Genomic DNA, 27,200 nt, shown 5'->3' on the forward strand with positions numbered 1-27,200 from the left:
GTTAAGTGAAGACCACTGTACTACATCTATGTCTCTTCACTCAGAGCTTTTCATATTATTTTCTATATTATTTAGATTTGATTCAAAATGTTTTTTTTATTTTATTCATCTGCTATTATATAATAACAATTAATCTAATAGTATTAACATTAATTTTACTTTTTAGTGTTTAAGAGAGTGCTTTCTAACCCAGTTTTTCCCCCCCAGGGTAACGCAAGTTGGACAGCATTTTACTTTTGTGCTTACTGACATTGAAAGCAAGCAAAGATTTGGATTTTGTCGTTTAACATCAGGAGGCAAAGTGTGCCTGTGCATTCTAAGGTAAGCTGCTATCTATAAAAACAAATGCCTGGCTACTTTCTTTGACAGTTACTGGTAATTATTGGTTTAAAATTGTAGATTCCATGATCACTGGAAAGCCTTGATGGGTATGGATGTATGGTTGTATGCTGCCATCACAATAAGCATAATTGACATTAAAGACTATTTTTTTTCTATATGAGGGAAATTGTTTTAATGAGATATTTTACAAATGCTGCATAGTTTTCCTGGCTTGGCAGGTTATGTAAATGGTTGTATAACTTTTTTTTAAAGAGAAAAATTGACACAGCAGCTGCAAATGAATTTGCCTTATGATAATGAAGTGAAGGCCTAGTGCTAATTAATAGAAATTCATCTTCTAACTGACCCAGAGGAAAAGCAAAGTTGCAACATAACAAGGTGTATATTAATGTATGTGTGAATTTTCATCCTAACCTTATAACAAGGCTTTTTGCATTATACTTTTGCTTTTGTACTTGCCTTGATTCAAGATAAATTTAACATACATTATGATGTATACCTTTGGTTAATAAGTGAAAAGTAGCAGAGGATGGAGGTCATAGGATGATATCTTTACAGAATACCAGAAAATATTAAGTATTGGACTGGGATTATGATTAATATTAATTAATTAAACTTATGTGCCAGCCAACTCTCAATGATTTGGGGTGGCTCACAATAGTCAAAGAAACTATAATTAAAATCAAAACATATAAAGGTAAAAGATGGTATGTGCGAAAGCATTCTGGAGCTCCATGTAGAGCCTAATGCAGATGATTCTTGGAAGATTTGATCCAGACATAAAGTGGAATATAGGTAGTTCTTGACTTATGACCATTTGTTTAATGGTGGTTCAAAATCACAGTGACTTCAGAAAAAGTGATTTATGACCTGTCCCTGCATTGATCACTTGACTGTAGTTTGGGTGCTTGGCAACTGGGTTGCCTTTACAATCAGTTTTAATGTCCTCTTCCCAGCCGGTTTCTTACAAAAAGTCCATTGGGGAATGGATTTGCTTAATGACCATGTGATTTGCATAACTACCATGGTAAAAAAGGTTGCAAAATCTAGTCCTGTCACCCGATGACTCATTTCATAACTGCATCAATTTATAACAGAAATTTGGGTCTCTGTTGTAGTAATTAGTCATGGACTACATGTAGGCTTAGTGGGCTTCTTTATGGAAAAGCAGGCCATCTGAATGCAATATGTGAATATTTAAGCTTGAAAACAGATTATGTATAAAGTGTTGAATTGGACTGATCACACCGAGACCAAAGTGGATGGATTTTTGCCTTCTGCTTTTCTTAATGCCATTGTTTTAGTATTTCATCAACATGTAAAACTGTAGTAATATTTAGATATCAAGGTTTATGCATTTTATTCAACAAAAATATAATTTTTTCCATAGTTGGCATGTGGATGTTATTTCTTAATAGGCTTCTGCACATGTTATTGGCTACAATAAAACCTAATTAAGTGCTAAAATGATATTATTCTACTATGAATAATATTGTATTCATTGTACGAATGCGGATATTCCTCTCCTTTTCTGACTCTTTTCTGTTTAGGAGTAGATTGGCTTTTCATGAAGCAGGATCTAACCAACTTTAATTTTAATTTTCAATCTTTATACTGCAATTTTAAATCTGTTCTTAGATCAGAATGTCAATTAATGTTCCTATGGATAAAAATTGTTAATGGCAAAAGTTTGAGATTTAATTTACTTTTATGAGATGAACAGCTGAAAAAATGCTCATGTAATTCCTGAGGCGGATTTGCTATTATGGAAAGTGCCCCAGAAATTCCTTTTTAGTTCTGGTTGGGTATTTTTTTTTCCTGATAAAGTGTCCTTTTTAAATAAGGGATATATGTGTAATCCATGTAATACTTCAGGAAGCCAATATCTGACAGGGTTATTTTCATCTACCCTGAATATTAATTCAATTGACAACTTTTTATTCAGCTAATTGATTTTTTACTTGACCTAGTTTGTTTCCTTGTCTATGAACAAATAATACTTTGCAAGGTTCCTGGGCCCCCCGCCCAATTTATCCAGAGATTAACACTAAGGTTATTATTGGAACAATAATTTGATTGTGGAAGTTTTTCCTTTTATATTTGGAACTGAAAATCTATTAGTATTGTGTAGAAATATTTCCTATGCAAACTACAAGCAAAGCTGCTTCCAACACTAATCAGCCAGAGCTTAAGAAGGTGCAGGTAGTTTTATTGTCATGTTAATTTAGTGTCTGTTGCATTCAGGATTCTGCATTGTTTTATATGTTATATATATTTATATATTAAAATTGTAAGAAAATATGCATTTATTCCTTCATGCAAGTTTTTATAACATATAAAATAACTTTGCTCTACATTTGATGTGATTTTGCTTCCCTTGTATTTTCTCCTCATAAATACATGTTTGCAAGAAAATTTCTATAAATATTAACATTTTTGAATGCTGGTTTCTGAGCAAATAATATCACAGATTCCGTGTGTGTAGAAGCTGAAGGGTACCTGTGAGTCAGTTTACATAGAAACCCAGAAAGTATGAATTAATTTAAGTAGACCAAATTATCTTATTTGAATCTGGATTAAGTGTTATTAATCTTAATTGCAATAAATCCCTTTTAAAATGGATTTGTTAAAATTAATCATTATTAAAATTAGTCATGATTAATCTTCATTTAACAAAATTGCTGTTCAAATATGAAACAGAAGTAGTCTTATGTGAACACAATGGAAAGGAAGATAGACTTGCTATTGTGATGAGAAAGTTCAATTTGACATTTTATATATATAAAGTGAACTTTAAAACTAGGAATACATTTTTTGTTTTGCATTTTTATTATTTTTAAGCTGTCCATTTCAAGTACATCAGATCATATGATGTTACTATTAAAATACTTTTTAAAAATTCAGCATGCAGAAATGATTGTTTAATCTCTTCAAATTGGTCTGTCTTAGCTACTATGTAGATAGATTCTCTTCAAGGAGATATGTATTCACCTTGACCATTTGGTTTCCAATATAATTATTCCAAGTTTACTACTGGCCATTTTTCCTTTAGTTTTTCCTAACATTATGAAGTTCTTAAGGGATCTTTGCATTTGAGCCTGTTCACTCATGCCACGAGTGAAAATCTTGGATTGATTTGTTCTCTTCTTCTTTTTCCTGGTTATCCAGAGATTTGAAATGTCAATATTCTTTCTCTTCTGGTTCTCAAAAATCCAACCATTTTTCAGTCATTTTAAATTTTGTGGGTATAGATACATTACAGCAGGACTTTTCAACCTTTTCACAGATTGTACTACTTTTACGACATGACAATATTTGAGTACCACCAGTGCTTAGCAAGGTATTAAAAACTTGATAACTTAAAAAAGGGGGGGTGGATTTTGGGTTTTACTGATTAAATTGATTTGTTATAGAAACGGCTAGTTTACACTATTATGGAAAAGTAAAAAGTTGAGGTTTGATGTTAATGCTTCATTCTACTGCAACAGAGGAAGACGGAAGTCAATGCCTTTTCTTTTCTTTTTCTCTTCTCCCCTCATTCTCCCCATTTTTCCTCCCCATTGTGTCCTACTATTTGCTTTTGTATTTTTGTATTTTATTCTATAATCTAATAAAATGTTATAAACCGTAAAAAAAGGAAAAAAGTACCAGTTTTAATTTTTTCAGTGGCAGTTCCTTTGCTGAATCACTTTCTGTTTGCACTGACAAATGTATGATGAATTTTTCCATATTTATTAATATGCACCACTGCCTTGGTGGTCAGCTGGCTGGTTGGCCCTTCTTCCTCTCTCCCTCTCCCCTCTCTTTTTCCTCCCTGCCTGCTGAGCTCTCTTTCCACCGTTTCGTCTCCCCTATCTATTTTTCCTCCCTGTCTGCTGGGCTCTGCTTCCAGTTTCTTCTCCCCTGTCTCTTCTTCATCCCTGCCTGCGGGACTCTCCTTCCAGTTTCTTCTCTGTCCCCTTCTCTTTCCCTGTTGTCTTTTTTCCCCTCTCCCACCCAAACCACCTCTTTTTATATATCCTCTCCTTTCTCCCCCTCCTCCTTTTTTCTCTTCCGTGCACCTCCAGCTGATTCCTCTCCTCAAGGCTGTCCTTCTCCATCTCTCTTTCTCCACCCCCTTCTCTTTACCCCGCTGCCTTTTTCCCCTTCTCCCTTTCCTGCCAAAACCACCTTCTTTTATATACTCTCCTCTCTCCCCCTGTCCTTCTTTTCCCTTTGGTCCACCTTCAGCTATGCACTGCTTCCGGAAGCGCCAATCAGCTGGAGCCCTGTGCCGATCCGGGGCTTCTGCTGAGCCCCAACAGCCCTGCAGCTCCAGCTATCTCTCCCTCAGGCTTGTGCAGTGCTATCACCACTTCATCTCATTCCCCTCCCCTGCTGCACTTGTCTAGGATGGTCGCGTACCACCTGCCAAGTGCCAAAGTACCACTGGTTGAAAACATCTGAACATCCTTTCCAAAACTTTACTGCTGGACTCTTTACTGTTTCCTAAAAGACAGAAGATCTATGTGTTTGTTGTTAATATTAAACTAGTTTATTCCTAATATTTCATCATATCCCCATTTTTATTACTGTGTGTTTGATTTCATTAGCAGAGTATGCAGATTATTCACATATTGACCTGTCAGATTAGTGACATACACAGTTACTAATCTTTTTTTCCTCAAATTTTAAATCCGTGCTCGTATTATTCCAGTCCAGCTTCACTCAATATATATTCAACACATATGTAATAGTATATTACATATATAGTATATGTTCAATATTTATTTATATCTCTGTAAATGAAGCAAAAGTATAGTTTTGTCTGTTTTTCTTCTCTTGACCTGGAGCCAGTCTGTTTCACCTTGTTGAATCAGGACTTTATGTTCTGTATAGATTTCACATAAGGACAATGAGATTTTCTGGGGTTTCTTCCCCCCCTCCCCCAGCCCCGAGGAGATATTAATATCGTCAAAACACTCAAAGGCCTATGATTGCTGAAGTACATATTAACTTATTTTCAATATTTTGGGGCACTTTCAATTATCAGCTGTGTTATCTTTCTGAAACTTGCTTGAATATCTGGGATTTCCCTTCTCATGTAGAGCTCTGCATGATCTTGAACAACATTTTGCTAACTAGAATTTGATATTAAACACTCTGGAAAAAAAAAGGAAAATCTTTTTTTTCTAAGATAACTCTAACCTAAGTCACAAAACTGTTAATGTGGAGAAGCATTACTGTTTATTAAGACTGACAAATGTTAGATTTTGTGGCAAGAAAAAGGTATTTAAAGAAAACCTTAACCATTTTGAGATGGACGTTTAAACTGGTTCATATGAAAATCTGTTCTAGGCCATTGAGAGAGCAGGCCTAGGTTTCCCTAAGAAGGCTCAGCACTGCTGTTCAAGAGGAACAGTATAGTAACTGAAGCAGTCGTACTGTTTTGGGAGCAAGTGATTCATTTGCTAGTATGTTTGTTATAGTAGAATTAAGTGAATACTTAATAGTATCAGAAATTCTATAAACAACAAAACACTATAGGCTAAAGTGATTAAAATGTTATTACAACTGCATAGTTTTTATGGTGAATATGATCTCATCAACTTGCTCTAAGACAGATCCACAATATGTTGCTAATTAAAACCAAATGAAAGTAACATTCAGCCATTGTAAAACAAAACCGAGATACCTATGTTAGCAGCTTAGAACAAATTATGGAGCAGTCTGTCTCATAGATAAACAAGAAAGGCAATTGAATCTTATCTTGGACAGTTAAATCAGCATGTATGGAAACTAACAAATATAAAAGCACTATATGGAAGCTAACAAATATAATATATAATTACAAAGGAAGGGAGTATGTTAGCTCAGTGGGTTTGAGCTGTAAAGATGTCAGAAATAGAGGGCAGATCTAGGAAAACAAAACAAAACAATCAGACATGTTTGAAAGTATAATCTGGGTAACTAGCCAGGTGTATTTATAACAAAAATATGAGCAACTGGCTCATATAGGGATAATTTTTATATAGGAAAGTTGTCTAAATGGTATGAGGGGTATGATCTTTTTCTTTCCAAGATATAGTTATATTTTATAAATTTAGTTGGAGAGTTTAAATAGTACATTAATCCAAATAATCTAATCACCATTAAATTACTCCATTTCCCCCCTAGAGCTTAATTTATTATGTTAATATCTACATTGTAGGGCAATGCCAAGAATATATGTATAAGGAAAACCTCAGAAATCCAGTTTCTACAACATTTGGTATCAGTGCTGTATGTATAGCTAGATAGCATCTGACATGTTCCTATGAATTACATGCAGTCCTTCTATTTAATAGATTCCTCCGTCTCCAATAACTGTGCCATCAATTATAGCTTTCATGTATTTCAGAAGTAGGTTATTTACTGCTTCAGTAAAAAAAAATAATTAGAAATTATTTTCCCTGTTTGCTTGCTTTCAGGGAACAGGTACATAGACACCATACCTCAGATTTCTAGTAATGGTATTTTGGCAATTTTTTTTCTTACCACCTTGCACTGAATCAACAAATCTCAACATTTCCCATGCTAATTCTATAATGATCAGCAACATGTAGTTAATAGAATATCAGAATAACAGAGTTGGAAGGGACCTTGGAAGTCTTCTAGTCCAACCCCTGGTCAAGCAGGAAATCCTATAACGTTTCAGACAAATGGTTGTTCAATCTCTTCTTAAAATCCTCCAGTGTTGAAGCACCCATAACTTCTGGAAGCAAGTTGTTCCACTGATTAATTTATCTAACTGTCAGAAAATTTCTCCTTAGTTCTAGATTGCTTCTCTCCTTGGTTAGTTTCCATTTATTTCTTCTTGTCCTGCCTTCGGGTGCTTTGGAAAACAGGTTGATCCTCTCTTTTTTGTGGCAGCCCATTAGATATTGGAACACTGCTATCACATCACCCACCCACTAGTCCTTCTTTTCATTGAATTAGACCAGGGGTAGGCAAACTTGGCACTTTTATGAGTCGTGGACTTCAACTCCCAGAATTCCTGAGCCAGCCATGCTGGTTCAGGAATTCTGGGAGTTGAAGTCCATAACTCATAAAAGAGCCAAGGTTGCCGATCCCTGAACTAAACATACCCAATTCCTGCAAGCATTTTTCATTGTTTTAGTCTCCAGTCTCCTAATAATTTTTGTTGCTCTTCTCTTTGTAGAGTATCAACATCTTTTTAAATTTTGATGACCAAAACTGTATGCAATATTCGAAGTGTTGTCTTTGTTGTTGTTGTTAATTGCGAAGTCGTGTCCGACCCATCGCGACCCCATGGACAATGTTCCTCCAGGTCTTCCTGTCCTCTATCATCTTCTGGAGTCCATTTAAGTTCACACCTACTGCTTCAGTGACTCCATCCAGCCATCTCATTCTCTGTCGTCCCCTTCTTCTATTGCCCTCAATCTTTCCCAGCATTAGGCCCTTCTCCAGTGAGTTCTTCCTTCTCATTAGGTGGCCAAAGTATTTGAGTTTCAACTTCACGATCTGGCCTTCTAAAGAGCAGTCAGGGTTGATCTCTTCTAGGACTGACCAGTTTGAACGCCTTGCAGTCCAAGGGACTTGCAGGAGTCTTCTCCAGCACCATAATTCAAAGGCCTCAATTCTTTTGCGCTCAGCCTTTCTTATGGTCCAACTTTCACAGCCATACATTGCAACTGGGAAAACCATGGCCTGGACTATACGCACTTTTGTTGGCAGGTGATGTCTCTGCTTTTTAGAATGTTGTCTAGATTTGCCATAGCTTTCCTCCCCAGGAGCAAGCGTCTTTTAATTTCTTGGCTGCAGTCCCCATCTGAGGTGATCTTGGAGCCCATAAAAATAAAATCTGTCACTACCTCCATTTCTTCCCCATCTATTTGCCAGGAATTGAGAGGGCCGGATGCCATGATTTTTGTTTTCTTAATGTTGAGTTTCAAGCCAACTTTTGCACTCTCTTTCTTCACCCGCATCAAGAGGCTCTTTAGTTCCTCTTCACTTTCTGCCATTAGAGTGGTATCATCTGCATATCTTAGGTTGTTGATGTTTCTCCTGGCAATCTTAATTCCAACTTTTGATTCATCTAGCCCTGCCTTTCTCATGATGTGCTCTGCATATAAGTTAAATAGGAAGGGCGACAGTATACAGCCTTGCCGGACTCCTTTTCCAATTTTGAACCAATCAGTGGTTCCGTGTCCAGTTCTCACTGTTGCTTCTTGACCCGCATATAGGTTTCTCAAGAGACAAATGAGATGGTCTGGTACTCCCATCTCTTTAAGAACTTTCCACAATTTGTTGTGATCCACACAATCAAAGGCTTTTGCATAGTCAATGAAGCAGAAGTAGATGTTTTTTCTGGAACTCCCTAGCTTTCTCCATGATCCAGCGTATGTTGGCAATTTGATCTCTAGTTCCTCTGCCTCTTCGAAATCCTGCCTGTACTTCTCGATCTACATACTGCTGGAGTCTAGCTTGTAGGATTTTAAGCATAACTTTACTAGCATGTGAAATGAGTGCAATGGTGCGATAATTTGAACATTCTTTGGCATTGCCTTTCTTTGGAATTGGAATGTAAACTGATCTTTTCCAATCCTGTGGCCACTGTTGAGTTTTCCAAATTTGCTGGCAAATTGAGTGTAGCACTTTTACTGCATCGTCTTTTAAGATTTTGAATAGCTCAGCTGGAATACTGTCACCTCCACTAACTTTGTTGTTGCTCAGATTTTCTAAGGCCCATTTCACTTCACATTCTAGGATGTCTGGTTCGAGGTCAGTGACCATCTTATTGTGGTTATCTGGGATGTTAAGCTCATTCTTGTATAGTTCTTCTGTGTAGTTTTGCCATCTCTTCTTAATCTCTTCTGCCTCTGTTAGGTCCCTGCCATTTTGGTCCTTTATCATGCCCATCTTTGCATGAAACTTTCCCTTCATATCTCCAATTTTCTTGAAGAGATCTCTGGTTCTCTCTATTCTATTGTTTTCTTCTATTTCTTTGCACTGTTCATTTAAGAGGGCATTCTTATCTCTTCTAGCTATTCTCTGGAATTCTGCATTCAACTGGGTGTATCTTTCTCTTTCTCCCTTGCCTTTTGCCTCCCTTCTTTCCTCAGCTATTTGCAAAGCTTCCTCAGACAGCCATTTTGCTTTCTTGCATTTCTTTTTCTTTGGGATGGTTTTAGTTGCTACCTCTTGTACAATGTTGCGAACTTCCATCCATAGTTCTTCAGGCACTCTGTCTATCAGATCTAATTCCTTCAATCTATTTGTCACCTCTACTGTATATTCATCAGGAATATGATTTAGTTCATACCTGAGTGGCCTAGTGCTTTTCCCTACTTTTTTCAATTTAAGCCTAAATTTTGCAACGAGAAGCTCATTATCTGAGCCACAGTCAGCTCCTGGTCTTGTTTTTACTGACTGTATAGAGCTTCTCCATCTTTGGCTGCAGAGCACATAGTCAATCTGATTTCTGTGTTGACTGTCTGGTGATGTCCATGTGTAGAGCCATCTCTTGGGTTGTTGGAAAAGAGTGTTTGTTATGACCATCATATTCTCTTGACAAAATTCTATCAGCCTGTGCCCTGCTTCATTTTGTACTCCAAGGCCAAACTTGCCTATTATTCCAGTTATCTTTTGGCTTCCTACCTTAGCATTCCAATCCCCCATGATGATAAGGACATCATTTTTGGGTGTTAATTCTATAAGGTGCTGTAGGGCTTCATAGAACCGGTCAATTTCATCCTCTTCAGCACCAGTGGTTGGGGCATAGATTTGGATTATTGTGATATTGAGTGTTGTCTTACCAAAGCATTAAATAGTGGTATTAACACTTCATGTGATCTTGATTCAGTCCTTCTATTAATGTAGCCTAGGAATGTGTTGGTTTTTTTGGCAGCTGCAGCACACTGCTGACTCATATTTAAGTGATTGCCCTCTAGGACTCCAAGATATCTCTTGCAGTTACTACTATTGAGCCAGTTACCATCTATTCTATACCCATGCATTTGATTTTTCTTGCTTAAATGTAGAACCTTACTTTTGTAAGATGTGCAAGCTATTGGATGTAAAAGTCATATCAAATCATTTTTATATTTTTGGCTAGATGGTAGAATCACCTTATTTTATATTCCCTTCTCTGGTATAATCCCTAAAAGTTTGGGATTTATCTTTTTTATATTGTTTTCATTTTTTTTCTATTTCTATTTAAAAGACCATATAAGGGCTCTCTGGAGAAGTCTATAACATTAGGAAAGAGAAGAAGACCACCAGCAGCAAGGTGGACGAGCAAATGGATGTAAGCCGAGGACTGCCTGTAATCACAATATATTATCAAGTTATGATTTTATTATTTTTCCTGGCTGCTAGTTGCAAAGACATTTATAAATTAGCAATATCACAATTCTCAATTTGCTTTACTACAATGGTGCTTAAAAGTTGATGAACTCTATTGAGTTTTCAATATTTCTGCATAAATATTATGTAAAATGTGATTTGTTCTCCATACAAGTTCCAAAACTAATACTAGAAAATTAGATAAAGAGAACTTAGTTAAACAAATATTTCATTATACCCGTTCATTGACTTATTGAGGGAAATGACTGTACATGTTATAAGAACAGAGAGAAAATGGAGTTGGATGATGAAAAATTTCAAACAACATCTATGCTTCCTTTTTAGGTGAAAGTAATTGTTCCTCATTCTAGTTACTAAAACTAAATGATACTACAAACGAACAGAAAATTGGTACTCTGAAAAAGGTCGACGGAATTTCTTGTGAGCTCTATATAATTTTTTTATTATTTCATTTGAAATTTCTCTGTGCAAATTCTCAGCCAACATTTCTAACATTTTCAGGGCTTCCACAAGACCTTTTATTTCATATCTTTCAATATTCAGCATAAAAAGAATATATCAAGCTTTGCTTTTTAATATAGGGAGTTCTTAACTTATGGCTGGTCATTCAAAGCTATAACAGATCTCGCCAGAGCTACTTTTGACCCAGTTTCGAAGTTCTGACAGCCGCAGTCTCCTGACTACATTTGCAGAGCACCAATTTGGTCCCATGTTTAAGGCAGCAGGCTAGAAACCAGGAGACTGTGAGCTCTAGACCCTCCTTAGACATGAAAGCCAGCTGGGCAACCTTGGCTGGTCACTATCAGCCAAACCGACCTCACAGAGTTGTTGTTGTGGGGGAAAATAGGAGGAGGACGGTATGTTGGATATGTTTGCCACCTTGAGTTATTTGTAAAAGTAATAAAGGAGGGATAAATAAATGAATAAAAATAAATAAAATTAAAACAATTTTCAGTGTCCTATAGTCACATGACCACAATTTTCAGCATTTTTTTTTTACTTCTGGTTTCTGGCAAAAAATAAAGGTAAAGGAGTCCCTGCAGATTTTACTCTGCTAGTCGTTGCCGACTATAGGGGGCAGTGCTCATCTCCATTTCAAGGCTATTAAGTCAGCACTGTCTGAAGACATTTCCACAGTCATGTGGCCAGCAGGACATCACAGAGTGCTGTTACTTTCCCACCAAAGTGTGCCTATTTATCTACTTGCATTTGTAGGCTTTCCAGCTGCTAGATGGTAGGAGCTGGGGCGAGGATGGAACTCACACCATTGCGTGGAGCCTGAGTCTTGGACTTTGGCTGCCGGCTTTCCAGTCAAGAAGCCCAGCATCTTAACCACTGAGTCCCTGTACTGCCCCCAATAGTTCTAATATGGTGCTCAAAATAATTTAACTGGTATAATTAGTTCTTTGTTAAACTTATTGCATTCTAAGAAATTCCTATGTCATCATTTAAATGTTCAGCCTAGAATATGATTAATGAAAATTTATTATCATAATCCCTTAGATTTCTAAATGATTTTTTTTAAATATGGTAAACTAGTTTATTTGGGAAGTCTTTGTACTATAGTTCTTTATCTTAGTCTATTTGAAGTTTTCCCATCCCATCCTCCACTTGAAGCAAATCCATCAGAAACAGAATGTTTCAATTTTACACATTTTGTGTCAATTTTCCAGACAGAAAGTAGCCTCCAGACATTAAGATATTTAGCTACGGAAAGGCGGTTTCCTTAGTTTTATTTGAATACTAGAAGTTGAGATTCCTGCTGTTAGTTCAGGACTGTTAGTGGTTGCCTGACTGTTTGACAGAAAACATTTCCTTTCCTTTATTTAACCTTTGACTTGTGAATATAAAAGCTTTATCAGAATTGTAGTAGAAGTGCAAGAGAGCTGGAAATCGACCTTGTGCAACAAAGCTGAAGACTGTCTTTGAATGAAGGCTTGAATGCCTGCCTGGTAGCTCACCGGATTAAAAGAGTACGTTAAATATGTTTTTAATTAGTGATGAAATATTTGGTGTTGTTGTTCGTATGACAGATAAGGACTACATTGAGTAGGATCTAATGAATTTAAAAACAATACACAGCGACATCCATGATTGATTTTGCAGATGCTATTTCCAACTTTTGTGTTTTTTATAACAGGCGGCAAATTTGTTGAAACTTTTGCTGACCTGCTGAAATTTCTACATACCATGTGAGCCAGTTTTGTGAGTTAGCTTTTGTGTGATTATTGCTAAAGTAAATATTTCTCTAGATTCAATACCGTGTTTCCCCAAAAATAAACCCTATCCCGAAAATAAGCCCTAGCATGATTTTTACATGTGCACCTAATATAAGCCCTACCCTCAATATAAGCCCTAGTTTTGGGGCAAGGTGCACTCATAAAAATCAAGCTAGGGCAGGGGTGAGGGGGTGGAGCCACATGGCTCGTTGCGTCGATTGTGCCAGTGCCACCACTCACGGCAGGAGGCTGTGTGGCTCATCATGCCAATCGTGCTAGTGCTGCCACTGGAGCCGAGTCACACGGCCTCCTGTAACTATGTATTGCAGGGTTCCTTGTATGTATATAATTGGTGCATTTTTTTCATCAAACATAATGGCCTAGTGAATGCACGATCATCCTGATCTTATATATGAAGATATTGGCATAAATGTGTGAATGAAAATATATAAGGTACATTATAATAGTTTTAGCCATTATTTTTCATAAGTATTCACTTAAAAGCTTAATTTTTTTAATGGTTGCTGTTTTTTTTTATTAAAAGTTTTTTATTTTTTGATGTAAACATTATAAGAAAAAAAAATACAATACAATTTTGAAATAAGATAAATTCGTAACCATTGGTATGACCTGCCCACTCCCCCCAGGCTGCGTCCACCCTCTCTTAAAACATTCCCTACTTCCCTCCTCTTTCTCACCTCCCATCCTACTCTCTTCCCCTCTCCTCTCACTGCCCTACTTCCTCTCTACACTTTCTCACCTCTCATCCCTATCAAACCCATGAACGCAGCATAAGGGGAGTGCCCAGGCCGCACCCCTATAAGCAACCATTATCTATATTACACTTACCCCCCCACATTTCCTCCCTCCCACCCCCAACCCCCCTCCCTTCACTTTCCAGAGCAGAATACAGGGTTAATAATAAGAAAATTTATAATAATAAGAAAAAAGAAAAAAGAAAAAAAAAGAAAAAAAAGAAAAAGAAAATATCATACTTAACCTTTAACTCCAATAACCTATAAGACAATTCTCTATAATATTTACTATAATATTCATTCATAAAATAAATGAAACTTTTTAGTTCCATACTTTTTCTGAATATAATCTATCCATCTTCTCCATACAGTAATATATCTTTCTTGTGTATGATCCTTTAAATAAGCAGAAATTTTTGCCATTTCTGCAAAACTAGATACTTTAAATACCCATTCTTCTAAAGTAGGCAAAGAATCTTTCTTCCAGTATAAACCTATTAATAACCTTGCAGCAGTTAATAAATTCAACATCAAAATAGTTTCTTTATCATTTAAGTCCACAAAAATGCCCAATAAAAATAGTTGAGGAGTGAACTTTATCTTCCTTCTAAAAATCTTTTGAATGTTCCACCAAATCATAATCCAAAATGCCTTTACCTTTTTACAATTCCACCAAATATGAAAATATGTCGCATCTTTATTGCCACAATCCAACATTTGGGCTGTATATTAGAATACATACAAGATAATTTTTTAGGATCTAAATGCCATCTATAAAACATTTTATAAAAATTTTCTCTCAAATTTTGAGCTTGTGTAAATTTAACATTTCTAGTCCAAATTGTCTCCCATAAATCCAATGAAATCGGTTCCTGTATATTTTGAGCCCATTTAATCATACAGTCTTTAACCAATTCTGTTTCCGAGTCTAACTCTAATAAAACATTATAAATTCTTTTTATATGAGCCTGACTCTGATTTTTAATCTGAATAACCAATTGTTTGTCTTCTAACGTTATTCTCTCTTTCTTATCTACAGTCCATCTATCCACTATTTGTAAATATTGAAACCATGACTGTAGGATATTTTCCTGCCTTAATATATCTAGGGATTTCAAATGCCAATTCGAACCAGACCAAATTAACAGTTCTTTATACGAGATTTTATCAAAATTTGTCCCCTTAGAAGTTCCCTCAATTGCATGTCTGGGAATCCCCCAGATAGGTATTTTATAATTTAATCTGTAATAATACCTTTTCCAAACACGAGGTAGGACATTCCTCAAAATATGTGATTTAAAAGTCCGATCGACTTTCTTATTAAAAATCAGGTATGCATGCCAACCATATATCCCTACCTTCCCCCCAAAAAAGTATCCTTATTTGTTAAATTAAGCCAATCACTTAACCAAGTTAAGGCGACTGCATCATAATATAATTTCAAGTTAGGTGCCTTAAGTCCTCCTCTTTCTCGAGCATCCTGTAAAATCTTAAACTTAACCCTTGGTTTCTTTCCGGCCCATATAAAATTGTTGATGCCCTTTTGCCATTCATCCAAATTTGCCTCTTTTTTTAAAATAGGCATCATCTGAAACAAAAACAGGAACTTTGGTAGAACATTCATTTTTACAGCTGAAATTCTCCCCAACAATGACAATTGCAATTTTTTCCAGTCTTTTAAGTCCTTTTGTACTTTTACCCATAATGGTTCATAATTATTCTTATACAATTTTCCATTTGAAGCAGTTAAATATACTCCCAAATATTTAACCTTTTTTACCATCTGGAAACCTGTAGCTTTGACCAAACTTTCCCTATCCTTAACTGACATATTCTTAGATAATATCTTAGTCTTATAATTGTTGACTTTAAATCCAGAAACATTCCCATACTGTGTTATAAGTTCTAATAAACAATCAATCGCTTGATTCGGTTGTTCCAAAATTAAAACCAAATCATCCGCAAAAGCCCGCAATTTATACTCATTCTTCCTTATCTTTACGCCCTTGACTACCTTTGATTCTCGAATCTGAATCAATAAAATTTCCAACATTAAAACAAATAACAATGGGGATAATGGGCATCCTTGTCTTGTCCCTTTTTCAATATTAAAATTCTCAGTCAGTCCCCCATTTACAACAATTTGTGCAGATTGTTGCTGATATATAGCTTTAAGTGCATGTAAAAAATTGTCCCCAAAATTCATTTTCTCTACCAATGAGAATAAAAATTGCCAATCTAATTGATCAAAGGCTTTTTCAGCGTCCAAAAAAATAAAAGCCACAGGAATCTGATTATTCTTATCCAAATACTCAATTAAGTTTATAATTTGTCTAACATTATATTTCATATATCGCCCTGTTATAAATCCTGCTTGATCACTATGAATCAAGTCCTTCATAACCTGCATTAATCTATTTGCCAAAATTTTTGTAAAAATCTTATAATCAACATTTAATAATGAAATTGGCCTTTAATTCTTAGGCTCTGTAAGATCCTGATCTTCCTTTGGAATCAGTGATATAAAAGCTTTTTTCCAAGAAGGAGGCACTTGTGTACCCAACAAAATACTATTAAAAAGTTCCTTTAATGGCTCCATCATTTCTTCAGATAAAGTCTTATAATACCTCGAGGTCAATCCATCTGTTCCCGGAGACTTTCCAACCTTTAACTGCTTAATAGCTAAACCAATTTCCTCCACAGTAATTAATCTATTCATCCTATTTTGTTGTTCCTCTGAAATTTTAGGAAAGTGCACTGATTGTAAATATTTATCTATATCCACACCCTTTATGTTATCACTTGAATATAATTTTGTATAAAAATCTAAAAAACTCTTTTTAATCAAATTTTGCTGAAAAACCTCAATACCTTTATATTTTACTTTCTCTATAATTCTAGCTTTCTGTTTCTTTCGTAACTGGTAAGCCAACCACCTCCCAGGCCTATTCGCGTTACAAAAAGTATTATGTCTCATATACGACAGATTGGTAGCCACCTGATCTGCCATCAGCATATTAAATTGTTCCTTAAGCTTCTTTATAGATACCTTTAAATTATTATCAGTTGGATTAAGAACAAACTCTTGTTCTTTTAATTTAATCTCTTCTTCTATTTCTCTACGTCTTTGTAACCCTTTTTCCCTAAAAACTTTATTCAATTGAATCAAAATTCCCCTCATATAAGCCTTACTTGCATCCCAAACCATGGACATCGATGTTCCCTTATTCATATTTATAGCAAAAAAGTCCTTTAACTGCTCTTTACATTTTTGTACAAACTCTTCCTGAGTAAACAAATTCTCATTCAATCTCCAGGGTCTTTGTTCCCATCTTCTAGATGTAATTCCATCCACACCGGACTGTGATCTGACAAAGTTCTGGGGAAAATTTTCACCTTCCTCACTCTAGAGAGAAAGTCACTAGTAATAAAAAAAGTCAATTCTTGAAAATGACTGATGTCTATCCGAATAGAAAGTGAAATCTCTATCACTTATATTCCTTTCTCGCCAAATGTCAATGAGCTCCAATTCTTCTTTCAAATCAAAAAAAGTTTTAGGTAATCTAGTTTGGGTAAAAGTTTTAGAAGAGCTCCTTTTGTCTATAGTTGAATCTAAGACCCCATTCCAATCGCCCATCAAAATTACAGATTTATAATCCAACTGAGATATCTTCCCATGCAAAAACTTGTAAAATTGTTTCTGTTGCTGATTAGGAGCATATAATCCAACAATAAGAACTTTTTTACCTTGTAATGATAATTCCACAAAAAGATATCTTCCTTCAGAATCAGTCTCAATTAATTTAGATGAAAAAATTTTCTTCACATAAATTACCACTCCCCCTTTTTTCCCTGGAGCTGGAGCAATAAACGAGGAGTCATCAAAAGTTTAGAGTCCTTTAAAGTTATATGAGTCTCTTGCAAACATATCAAATCATTGTTGTGTTTCAAATAATGAAAAACCTTTCTTCGTTTCTGTGGCACATTTAAGCCATTAACATTCCAGGTCAAGAACCTGGCCATCTCCACCGGCCTGGAGCCTCTGGAGCATAGCCTGCAGATCCACTGTCAAAGATCTTTTTGGTCTTGCCCCTCCCACAGGCTCTGTAATAACCATGCCTTCAACTTTATCACCACTCTTCTGCTGCTGCTCTTTTTCTTTACGTTTATGGGCAGCTCGTGTCATCCTTTGCTCTTTTATCTCAAGATTCTGTACAGCTTGTTCCATGACCATCATTGATGAGGCTCCTGCCATAACAGGCTCTTCCATTATCCTTGTTTGTGGGGGTGAGGACAATCTTGCCTTTAAGATAGAGTGATAAAAATCTCTTGCCTTCAAAACTGTAGTTAATCTGTGACGTATCCCCTCATAATTCACTATTATTCCTCTTGGAATCTCCCATCTAAACTGAATTTGACGATGTTTTAACTCATCAGACAGAAAAGCAAAATCTTTTCTGCCTCTTAAAATTTTGAGAGGTATTTCTTTTAAAATTATCACATCTTGAGCTGCAATCTGAAACTTCTGTTTATAAAAAGCCTGTATAATTTCATTACGAATAAATCTTCTGGAAAAATAGATGACCACGTCTCTTGGTATGTTTCTCTGTCTAGCAACCCGTGAGTTGACTCCAAAATTTTTTTCTATCTCATTCCCAATTATTTCAGGCCTCCAGCCCAGATTAAGAGCAATATCTTTCACAGTAAGCATCTTTAAGTCCTCCTGAAGATTTTCTCTCAACTCCCTGATACGCAATGCATATTCCATCTCTCTATATTGTGAAATAATTTGTTCATCCTGTGTAATTTCTATCTTATTCTCTACCTCCTCCATCCTAGATTCCATTCTTATTGCATTTTCAGTAATCTCCTCGATCTTGTCGTCAATTCTCTCTATATGCAGAGCAAGGCCCTGGAAAGCAAAAAGTATATGCTCCCTTACTTGCTTATTTTTTTTCTCCAATAGTTCTTCTGTGACAGCCCTCTCTGCAATTATAAGATCTTTTACTTCCTCCTTAATGTCCAAAGCATGCATTTTTAAAGCTTCTTGTAAATCTTTAAGAGAAATTGCATGAGGAGGAGAGGGTGGAGGTGATTTTGGTTTCTGAGAAACAGGCTGGGTCATTGGGGAAGAGATAGTGGCTTTAGGAGGAGGAGGCAAGCGTTTTGAAGCCATTTTCTTAAGTTCCAAGAAGAAAGATTCTTGTTTGAAAAAAAAAATCACAGTTCTTTTGAATATTCTTTAAAAAAAAATTACAGAGAAAAAAGAAAAGAAAAAGAATAAAAAGCCAAGTTCTTGCTTCTATATTTAAAGCATTAATCTGTATCCAGATTTTAGCTTTATAATGAAAATCAAACAAGAAAGACAATCGCCATTTTGCCATTCACTTTCCCTTTCTTCAAGAGGGAAAGTGAACAGTAAAAAAGAAAGAAGAGGATACTTGCTGGAGTTAAAGACACCATCAAACGTAAGCACAGTTTCTCCTGATCTGCTCCGTTTGCTTTTAAGTACTCACAAGCGGCTAAAAGAAGCAGATGTGGAAGCGGCAGCTTGCTTCATCCCAGAACTTCGGGACGAAGGCTCCCTGGAACGCAGAGATTGCTCAGGCTCCGAAGGAGCTCTACCCTCCGATCCCCAAAATTATAGGGATCCAGGGGAGCTCTTACCTCTACCTGAGAGCTCTCCTCCTCCCTTTTGCCCAGGGAGGAGATTCAAGCCGCGGGACAGCTGATTGTCAAAGTCCCGCAGCTTTTACACGGATCAGGAACGGGCGGCTTTATAAAAAGCCGCCATCGTCGTCGCTGAAACCACCAGAAGTCAATGGTTGCTGTTTTTGAGACATTTCAACTGTAAAATGGAACTCTGATTTGATATTACAGATTTTTAAGGGATGGCAAATACTGAATATTCCGAATATTCTTTTGAGAATTTAAAGCAAAGGCTTAAAATATGTTCTATTTTTTAAAAATAATTTTTAAGTATTTAGTTACAAATGAGATTTTTCTAAAACAACCATTAATGTGTTCTTGAGAGAGAAGAAACCTGAGGTTTCCATTGAAATTACAGTCTTAGATTTATTGTCACTGGACATATACAGAAAAATCCACAGTGTTCAGAAAACAGGTCCTATTCTAGAGCCCTGACTGATGGGGTTAAAAGGGAGAATAGGTGGATTAAATGAGTGCTATTAGCATTATATTTGACTTGTTTGGAGATATTTATTTTTGACTGTTTGCTGATACTGTTTAATTGTAAAATATATTTCATTAAAAAATCCTTTCCACTAAATATCAGAATATTTGAAAAATGACATAGAAGGAAATTGCTCTGAATTCTTAAACTTTTCTGACTGTTTTAGGAATACGATAGCCTTACATAAGGTCTGGATATTAATTTTCTCCTGCCAATAGTTCCCAGTGCATTAACTCTGTGTCAATGTCATGTAAGATAGGTAGATAACAAGAACTGTTCCTTTCCCACAGAGAGAAGTTGCTTAATCAAAACTTGAATTTTAGGCAGAGTATTTTTTAACATTGCTTCTTTTTTTGTGGTTTGAAATATTTCCAAAGTCATCTTTTCTTGTGAATTTTCCACTTCTGTATTGTCAAACTTGCTTAAGGTTTTTCAAAAAGCGCATTACAGTGAAAACCGTTTTAAAATAATGCTTCCATCTCTTAAAGCTGTTTTGTTTCTCTTTTCAGCTATTTGCCATGGTTTGAGATGTACTACAAACTTTTAAATACACTGGCAGAATATTTAGCTAAAGAACAGGTAATTTTGTTGTTATTAAATAGAAATGATGTTGTGAAGAATTGCTAATCATAAATGATCTTAATGTAGTCCTCTTTTTTAAAAAAAATCAAGAATTACATATATTTTAGGCTACTGTTTTATTACTTTTCTTTAAAATAAATAGTTTAATAATTTAAAAGCATTTTAAGTAGAGAAATTAAATGACATTTCTATCCTAGAAATTATACATCAGGATTAAAACCTGGAATATAACTTGAGTGTGGACATTTTTAATACTTTGCTCAAGATATTAAATAAATTTGCTAAAGTAATGCAAGAAAGTGCCACAATTTATATTGATAATGTTATTCAGTGATTGTCATTTGTTTATGCTTAGTTTGACCTACTATAAGACATATTATGTTATTGAGAAGAAACCAGTTATTTGTGAAACTGGAAATAGATGAACTGTAAAGATAGAAATCAAGACTTCAGAAGTTTGGGTACTCCATCACTGGAGGATTTTAAGAAGAGACTGGAAGCCATTTGTCTGAAATGGTATAGGGTTTCCTGCCTGAGCAGGGGGTTGGACTAGAAGACCTCCAATGTCCCTTCCAATTCTGATATTCTATGTTCTAGTGATAAAATTGCCTCTTCCTCGTTCCATTAGTAATCAATCTGAACTATAGCTATGGTTGCAGAAATTGTAGAAAAACATAATAAGACATACATCCATACATGGATAATATGAATATGGATTTGAATCTCACATTGTGAAAACGTAACACTTGTTTAAAGTTGGGATTTGAGTGTGAGATTCCATGATTTTCATGTTTCATTCTGACATAGAACACATCTCAATATTGATAGGCAAGATTTGATATCTATAGAAGTTTTCAATGATTCCCATTCTTCAGTTTCTAAATACAGTATATTTCAATATTACAAATCAAGGTGCTTAAAATAAAATTAACTGGATTTCACACTAGTGCAAAACCTATAATAATTCTGAACATTTCATATCCCATAAGTTACCAATATCCATAAAGATTGAATTTTCCTAGTTACTCATATTTGGCTGTATTTGAATTAGCTTATATAGCACTCTTTCTAAAATGGCTTTGGATATAGAATCAATTCCTGGAAGGGCTACACTTTTTAAAATAATTTAGATAGCTTAGGATAATTTTTGGAAATATGAATCTGCTTTGAATACTATGATCAGCTTTAGAAACTGTAATCCTAGGGCCATTATCAAATTGTTTTAGATTGATGAGCATCATTCAGGAATGTATTGGTATTTGTTGAATTACCTGTCAAAAGAGACATGTTGGACCCTATAGTAATTTGTAGAAAAGCTGTTTTTTAAAATGAGACTATGGACTTGATATTTAATATCAGATAATATTTTCATTTCATTTCTGCTTTATCTAGATTATAGTGGTAGGCTAAAAGCTTTTAAATTAGGCACATAGAGTGCTTATTATATTTTATAGTTTTCATTGATTTTGTAGTGCTTAGAAAGCTTTGTCCTAGAAATAAAGAAATCTGGCATGTGCTATACATATTTTACTTTATTTTGCCTTGGTTTTTATGTGGATTGTTTGCCCTTCCTACCTGTATTAGTACCCTTTTTTTTGTACTGTTCATTTGGTTATTTTTGTTGCAGATTGTACCAATATTTGTTTTATATTTTTATACTTTACCTTATAAAATGTTTTTCTTTGCATGTTCATATAGGAATATGCTTTATCATAAATACAACCATAATCCATAAAGCTTTGATTAACACATAGAAAGACTGCAGTATTTTGCCAATTGACCATGGAGTTTTCCATGTGTCCACTTGAGAATAAAGAGGAAAAATGAGATGGTTTCTGTTTGCATAGAAAGTGATTGTACTTATTTTTGTTTTTGATATACAGTGAATGTAAATGAAGGTTTTATGTCTATTGAATAAATTTTTGAAAAAAAATCTTATTTTGCATAGGAAGCTGACTTGAATGATTTATTAGAAACATGGTATAACCATTCTGTGCCAGAGGCAAATACTCCTATCAGCTTAAATTTGGTAAGTATAGCTTTTACATAGAAAGTTGAATTGTAATTAAAATATTAAAAATAAGTCCCAACTTGATCATAAAACAGATCCACTCTGTAAAGAGTGGTGAATTTGGTTTTCCTATAAAATACTTTATAGATATGACTTTTTATAGATATGAGTAAATATGTTGATTGTTATTGTGGAGTATTCCATTGTGCTTATTCTCCCATATAATCTTGGAGGAGTAGCTGCTAATTACTCAGTAAATGGTTCATGTTTTTCCAGTTTTATTTTGAATCCCAAACTCTTAGAGATCTCTAAAAGATCTACAAGAGATGCCAATTGTGCAGGAAATAAGACACATTCAATGCAGTTTTTCTAACTAATTCTGATGAAATAGAAACTGTTTACAATCGCTCTTATAGTTCTTTTCAAAGGACACTTCTGAATAAATGAAAACCAACTTATTTGGTTGAATTGAATTGTACTACAGCATTACCTCTAATTTTGGGATCCAGGGCAAAGGTCCAAATGTTCATATTGGCCATATAAATAATACTACTCTAGTAAGTGTGCCATTATACTTCTTTAACCTATTTTAGTTTTAGGAAATACTCTGATACCAAAAATACAGTATTTTTGAATCAGGGAATTGGTGTCTCTTTTAAATGTGCTTCTTCCTCTTTACATTTCCTTTAATTTTAACAAATACCTATGATTTTATTGCCTTTTTATACACAAGCATACAACACATGTTACTGGTTATTACTTTTTGAACATAGTGCATTCCATACACTTAAAAGATAGGTCAATGATTATAGTTTTACACATATGGGTTTATACATTCTTCAATAAGAGATTATTATGTCCAAAGTTATGATAGTTATTAAATGATAAAAGTATTTTGAAAGGTACTTGGGATGCTATCTTTAACTGTAATCAGTCCAGAATAAAGTAATTTGGTCCTCCATAAATATATTTTATTCTTTCTGTCACTTTCTCTAGGGTTCTGAATGCAAAGATGAAATTTTTTCTTGGCTAACACATTGACACTGGGAGTTTTAATAAAATATTTTGAAATTGAAATTTATTTCAGCCAACCAGTTTACTAGATGAATTAGTATGAAATCAGATGTTTGTTTAGAAGCCTTCTACCCAGAAGTGATTCAGGATAACAAGATTTTATTATTGCAGATAAAACTCATAACTCATTTCCTTTTTTGAATTCTTTGAAGGAAAAAAAGTGGATAAAATATTTTTTAAAAATTGATTTAACACCGAGATGGACAACCTACAGTGTCAGAACCTCATTTGCAGCTCCCTTGTCTTCATTTTTTCAGCCCCTGAAGCTCCTCGTCATAATGGCTGAAAATTGGTTTCCTGCTATTTTGAGATAGAAGGCACATAAACTTATATTGAAGATTGCAAATAGGCACATTGACGATACAAACAAAAAAAATCTGCCTTTAGAATTCTCATTCTCTTTAAAATCTAATCTTGCTGTCATGTAGTTTTTGGTCCCATTGATTTTCCTCCCCCCAAAGATAAATACAATCATACTAGAAGATACTAGAAGATTGGGAGAGCAACAATCGTTTATTGCAAATTTAAACTTAACACAGCAGTGAATATAATTATTTCTTAATAAAGAAGCGACTTCCTTTAAGAAGATTTTAAGAGCCCCTTTCCAGAAACATTTTATAGTTACAAGCCTATTTACAATAAGTACTAAATAAGTATTAAATAAATAAATAAGTATTTACTAATAATTATAATGTGTATCTTAGGGGTTTTTTTACCATTTGTTGTTTTAACAACATTTCCTTCTTTGGCAATCCTATTACTCTTTCTTCTGCAAAACAAAAATAAAATCCTACATCATTTGAAAGAAAAAGCATAAAAGGATGAGATAGTCCTGTGTCGAAAAGAAGAGACAAATTCATTTAGAAAGGAATACATTTTAAAAAGCCAAATAAGCCTTGTTTCAAAAAATGAATTGACTGATCCTATTGGAAAAATAACAAGGTGTTTTCCAGTGAGCACATTCTGAAAACTCAACCATATATATTAATAGTGAGTGCAAAATGCCCACTATTTAAAAAAAATGCTTGCTAAATGATGTCTATTGATTGCAAGAAATTTATAAATGCTCTTTGAGAAATTACTATGTTGTGACTGGTCTAAAGGAGGCAATCTACTCGAATATATTTTCCAAGAATATATATTATCAGATTTGGAAATATATGTGCAAATTGTCTACTAAAAAGGGTCTTAATATTTAATAAAGTGACACTAGTTTATTCTTACACCTCTTTTGCTTATTAAAAAAATTCCATAGAATGTTTTTTCTCTATTTCAGAGAAGGGATTTTAGTAGCCTAGAAATCAAAACTATATTATTTTCATTGAATATATTTACAGATAGCCCTGTTGAAAGTATGTGAAAAATGTCTTTCCATCACATCTCAATGTCATTTGCATGATAATTGTTCAGCAGATTGAATGTTTGGCTTTTCAGTGATTATAAAATCTCTCTAATTTACATCTTGCCAAAAAACCCAGGAAAGGTCTTTGAGATCGAAAATAATCCAAAGTGCAAAAACCCAAGGATACAAGCCAAAATTGGTCAGATTAAACATACAGACAGTCCTCGACTTATTACCGATGATTTTATGAATTTGCCCTTATTGCAGTCTTAGAACAGGTGCTTTATGGTATGTAAACAATCACCAGCTGTTGTAAATGATTGTGTTGCCTCTAGTCATGTGAGCACATTTCAGGGGCTTGGCAATCTGTTCACATTTACAACCGGTTGTCAAGTACCCTGCAATCATCTGATTACTGCTTGCAATCTTCTCTGTCAACTTCCCCAGAAAGACAATGGGGAATTGGCAAGGAAGGCTGCAAGTGGAGAAGATGGAGAATTTGAGGTCTGTTATCTTGATGTACAGCAAAGTTTTCCCCTCCCCTCTGTGCAGGGAAGGAAAATTATCCTGTGTGGTGGAGGAACAGACCTCAAATCTGGTGAAAACACTAGCAAACATCAGCCTTCTGAGCTTTTCAAGAGCTGATGCTTGTTACCATTTTCCTCTGCCCAAATGCTAATGAAAACCAGTGTTCTGAAAAGCACATAAGGATGTAGTGTAGGTCAGGAAAGATGCATGGGTGTGCTCAAGTGGTTGCACAATGCAAGTGCCGAGGGGCTGGGGAGGTTGTGCAGGTGGGGAAGATTTGTCTGGGGAACTTGCAACCTTCCCTTCTGGCTTCCTCATTACAAACATTCTCTGCTAGTTTCCCATAAATAAAGACTTGTGGACAATCATGATTGAGTTTACAGTTCCTTTTGGCTTCCCTATTAACTTGTGGGAAGCTGTCAGGGAGCATTGGAAATGACAACCATCTGGCCATGGCAGTGTGGAGGCACTGTATCAGCCACAACTTCCCCAAATTCCATTACTATGGGAATAATGGGTCCCAATGTTCTATAAGTTAGCCCATTTGAGTTGCTTTGGCTCAAAAAATTGTGCACTATGGTGCACTTTTTTAAAAGCAGGCAAACAGACATTAAAATATAGATTGTGCTGTGCAGTAAAATTGAAAGTAAAGCTGCATGGCACTCGAGATCATTTCTGTTTTGAAATAAGGTTTCCCATTGCCCAACATTAGAATGAAAGTAGGACATTCGGAAATTGTAACTAATTAAATGAAATTTAGTTCTGTACTAAGCACCTGTGGCATTCAGGACTCTGCGTTGATCAAATCTTACTTCAGTCAGCTTTTGTATCAGTCTATCATGTTGTCTTGTTAAAAGTACAATATCATTCTGTACCTCATGTAATCCAATATCAGTCATTCCATAAATATAAATTATTTCTTGCAAACATAAGGGGAGAGGTAATAGGTCTTTTTCTCTTTTATCTCTGTAGTATTCATAACATATGCTTTATTTCTGTTGGTGGTGAAATATATCTTAATTTTTTTAACCTTCCCCCTTTCTAATTTTGGGTATTTTTAAAGGATTTCCCCCCCTCTTTTCCAGTTTCATTTGCTTTCTTTCTGCTTTTTTTGATTAAAACAAATGTACAGTTATTTGAATAAGTTTGGATATTCTTTGAGAAGCCTTGAAAGCTACTTTAAAAAAGCTCACAGTGACAAATAATTAATGTAGGTAATTCTTGATTTATGACCATTTGTTTAACTTTGGTTCAAAGTTATGATGGCCTCTGAAAAAATAACGACTGGTCCTCAAAGTGATGACAACCATGTTATCCCCCCACAGTCACATGATCATAATTCCGGCAGTTGGCAACCAACCTCCCTTTACAGCAGTTGTGATTTGTCATCTTCCCAGTTGGCTTCTGACAACCAAAATCAATTGGAGGAGCTGAATTTGCTTAACAATCATATGAATTGTTTAATGACCATAGCAGAAATGGTTGCAAAATTGAGTCTGGTCATGTGATGCCTTGCTTTACAATCGCACTGACTTCTGACAGAAATTCCGATACCCAATTGTGGTCATAAGTTGAAAACATCCTGTATGTCTTTTATATTAACTATTTTGTCACTATAAGATTTTTCAGAGTGAGAAACAGTAGAGAAAAGAATCATTTTCTGGCTACTAATTATATCCCAAATGAATGTGGACAACTTTTTTTTCAAACTCCTTTGTAAAAACCTAACTGTGTTTGGTTACCTCTCATTCCTTTTAAACAATTGTGCAGAACACATCTTATTTTAAAAACTGCTCATAAATGTTTC

The 27,200-nt window shown here is 35.0% G+C and overlaps 1 protein-coding gene across 5 annotated transcripts in view; it reads left to right on the forward strand.

Moving 5' to 3' along the window:
- Positions 1-27,200, forward strand: part of DENND1B (DENN domain containing 1B) — a 192,637-nt gene that overhangs the window by 64,512 nt on the left and 100,925 nt on the right. For all 5 annotated transcript variants that reach the window (XM_039355203.1, XM_039355204.1, XM_039355201.1 and 2 more), the window contains 3 exons: positions 208-321; positions 20,366-20,435; positions 22,387-22,467. In XM_039355203.1, coding sequence (XP_039211137.1) covers positions 208-321; positions 20,366-20,435; positions 22,387-22,467 — 265 coding nt within the window. The remainder of the gene's footprint in view (positions 1-207; positions 322-20,365; positions 20,436-22,386; positions 22,468-27,200) is intronic.

The sequence above is a fragment of the Crotalus tigris genome, unplaced genomic scaffold (assembly GCF_016545835.1).
Source record: "Crotalus tigris isolate CLP2741 ecotype Arizona unplaced genomic scaffold, ASM1654583v1 scf7180000018636.906410, whole genome shotgun sequence".
Taxonomy (NCBI): domain Eukaryota; kingdom Metazoa; phylum Chordata; class Lepidosauria; order Squamata; family Viperidae; genus Crotalus; species Crotalus tigris.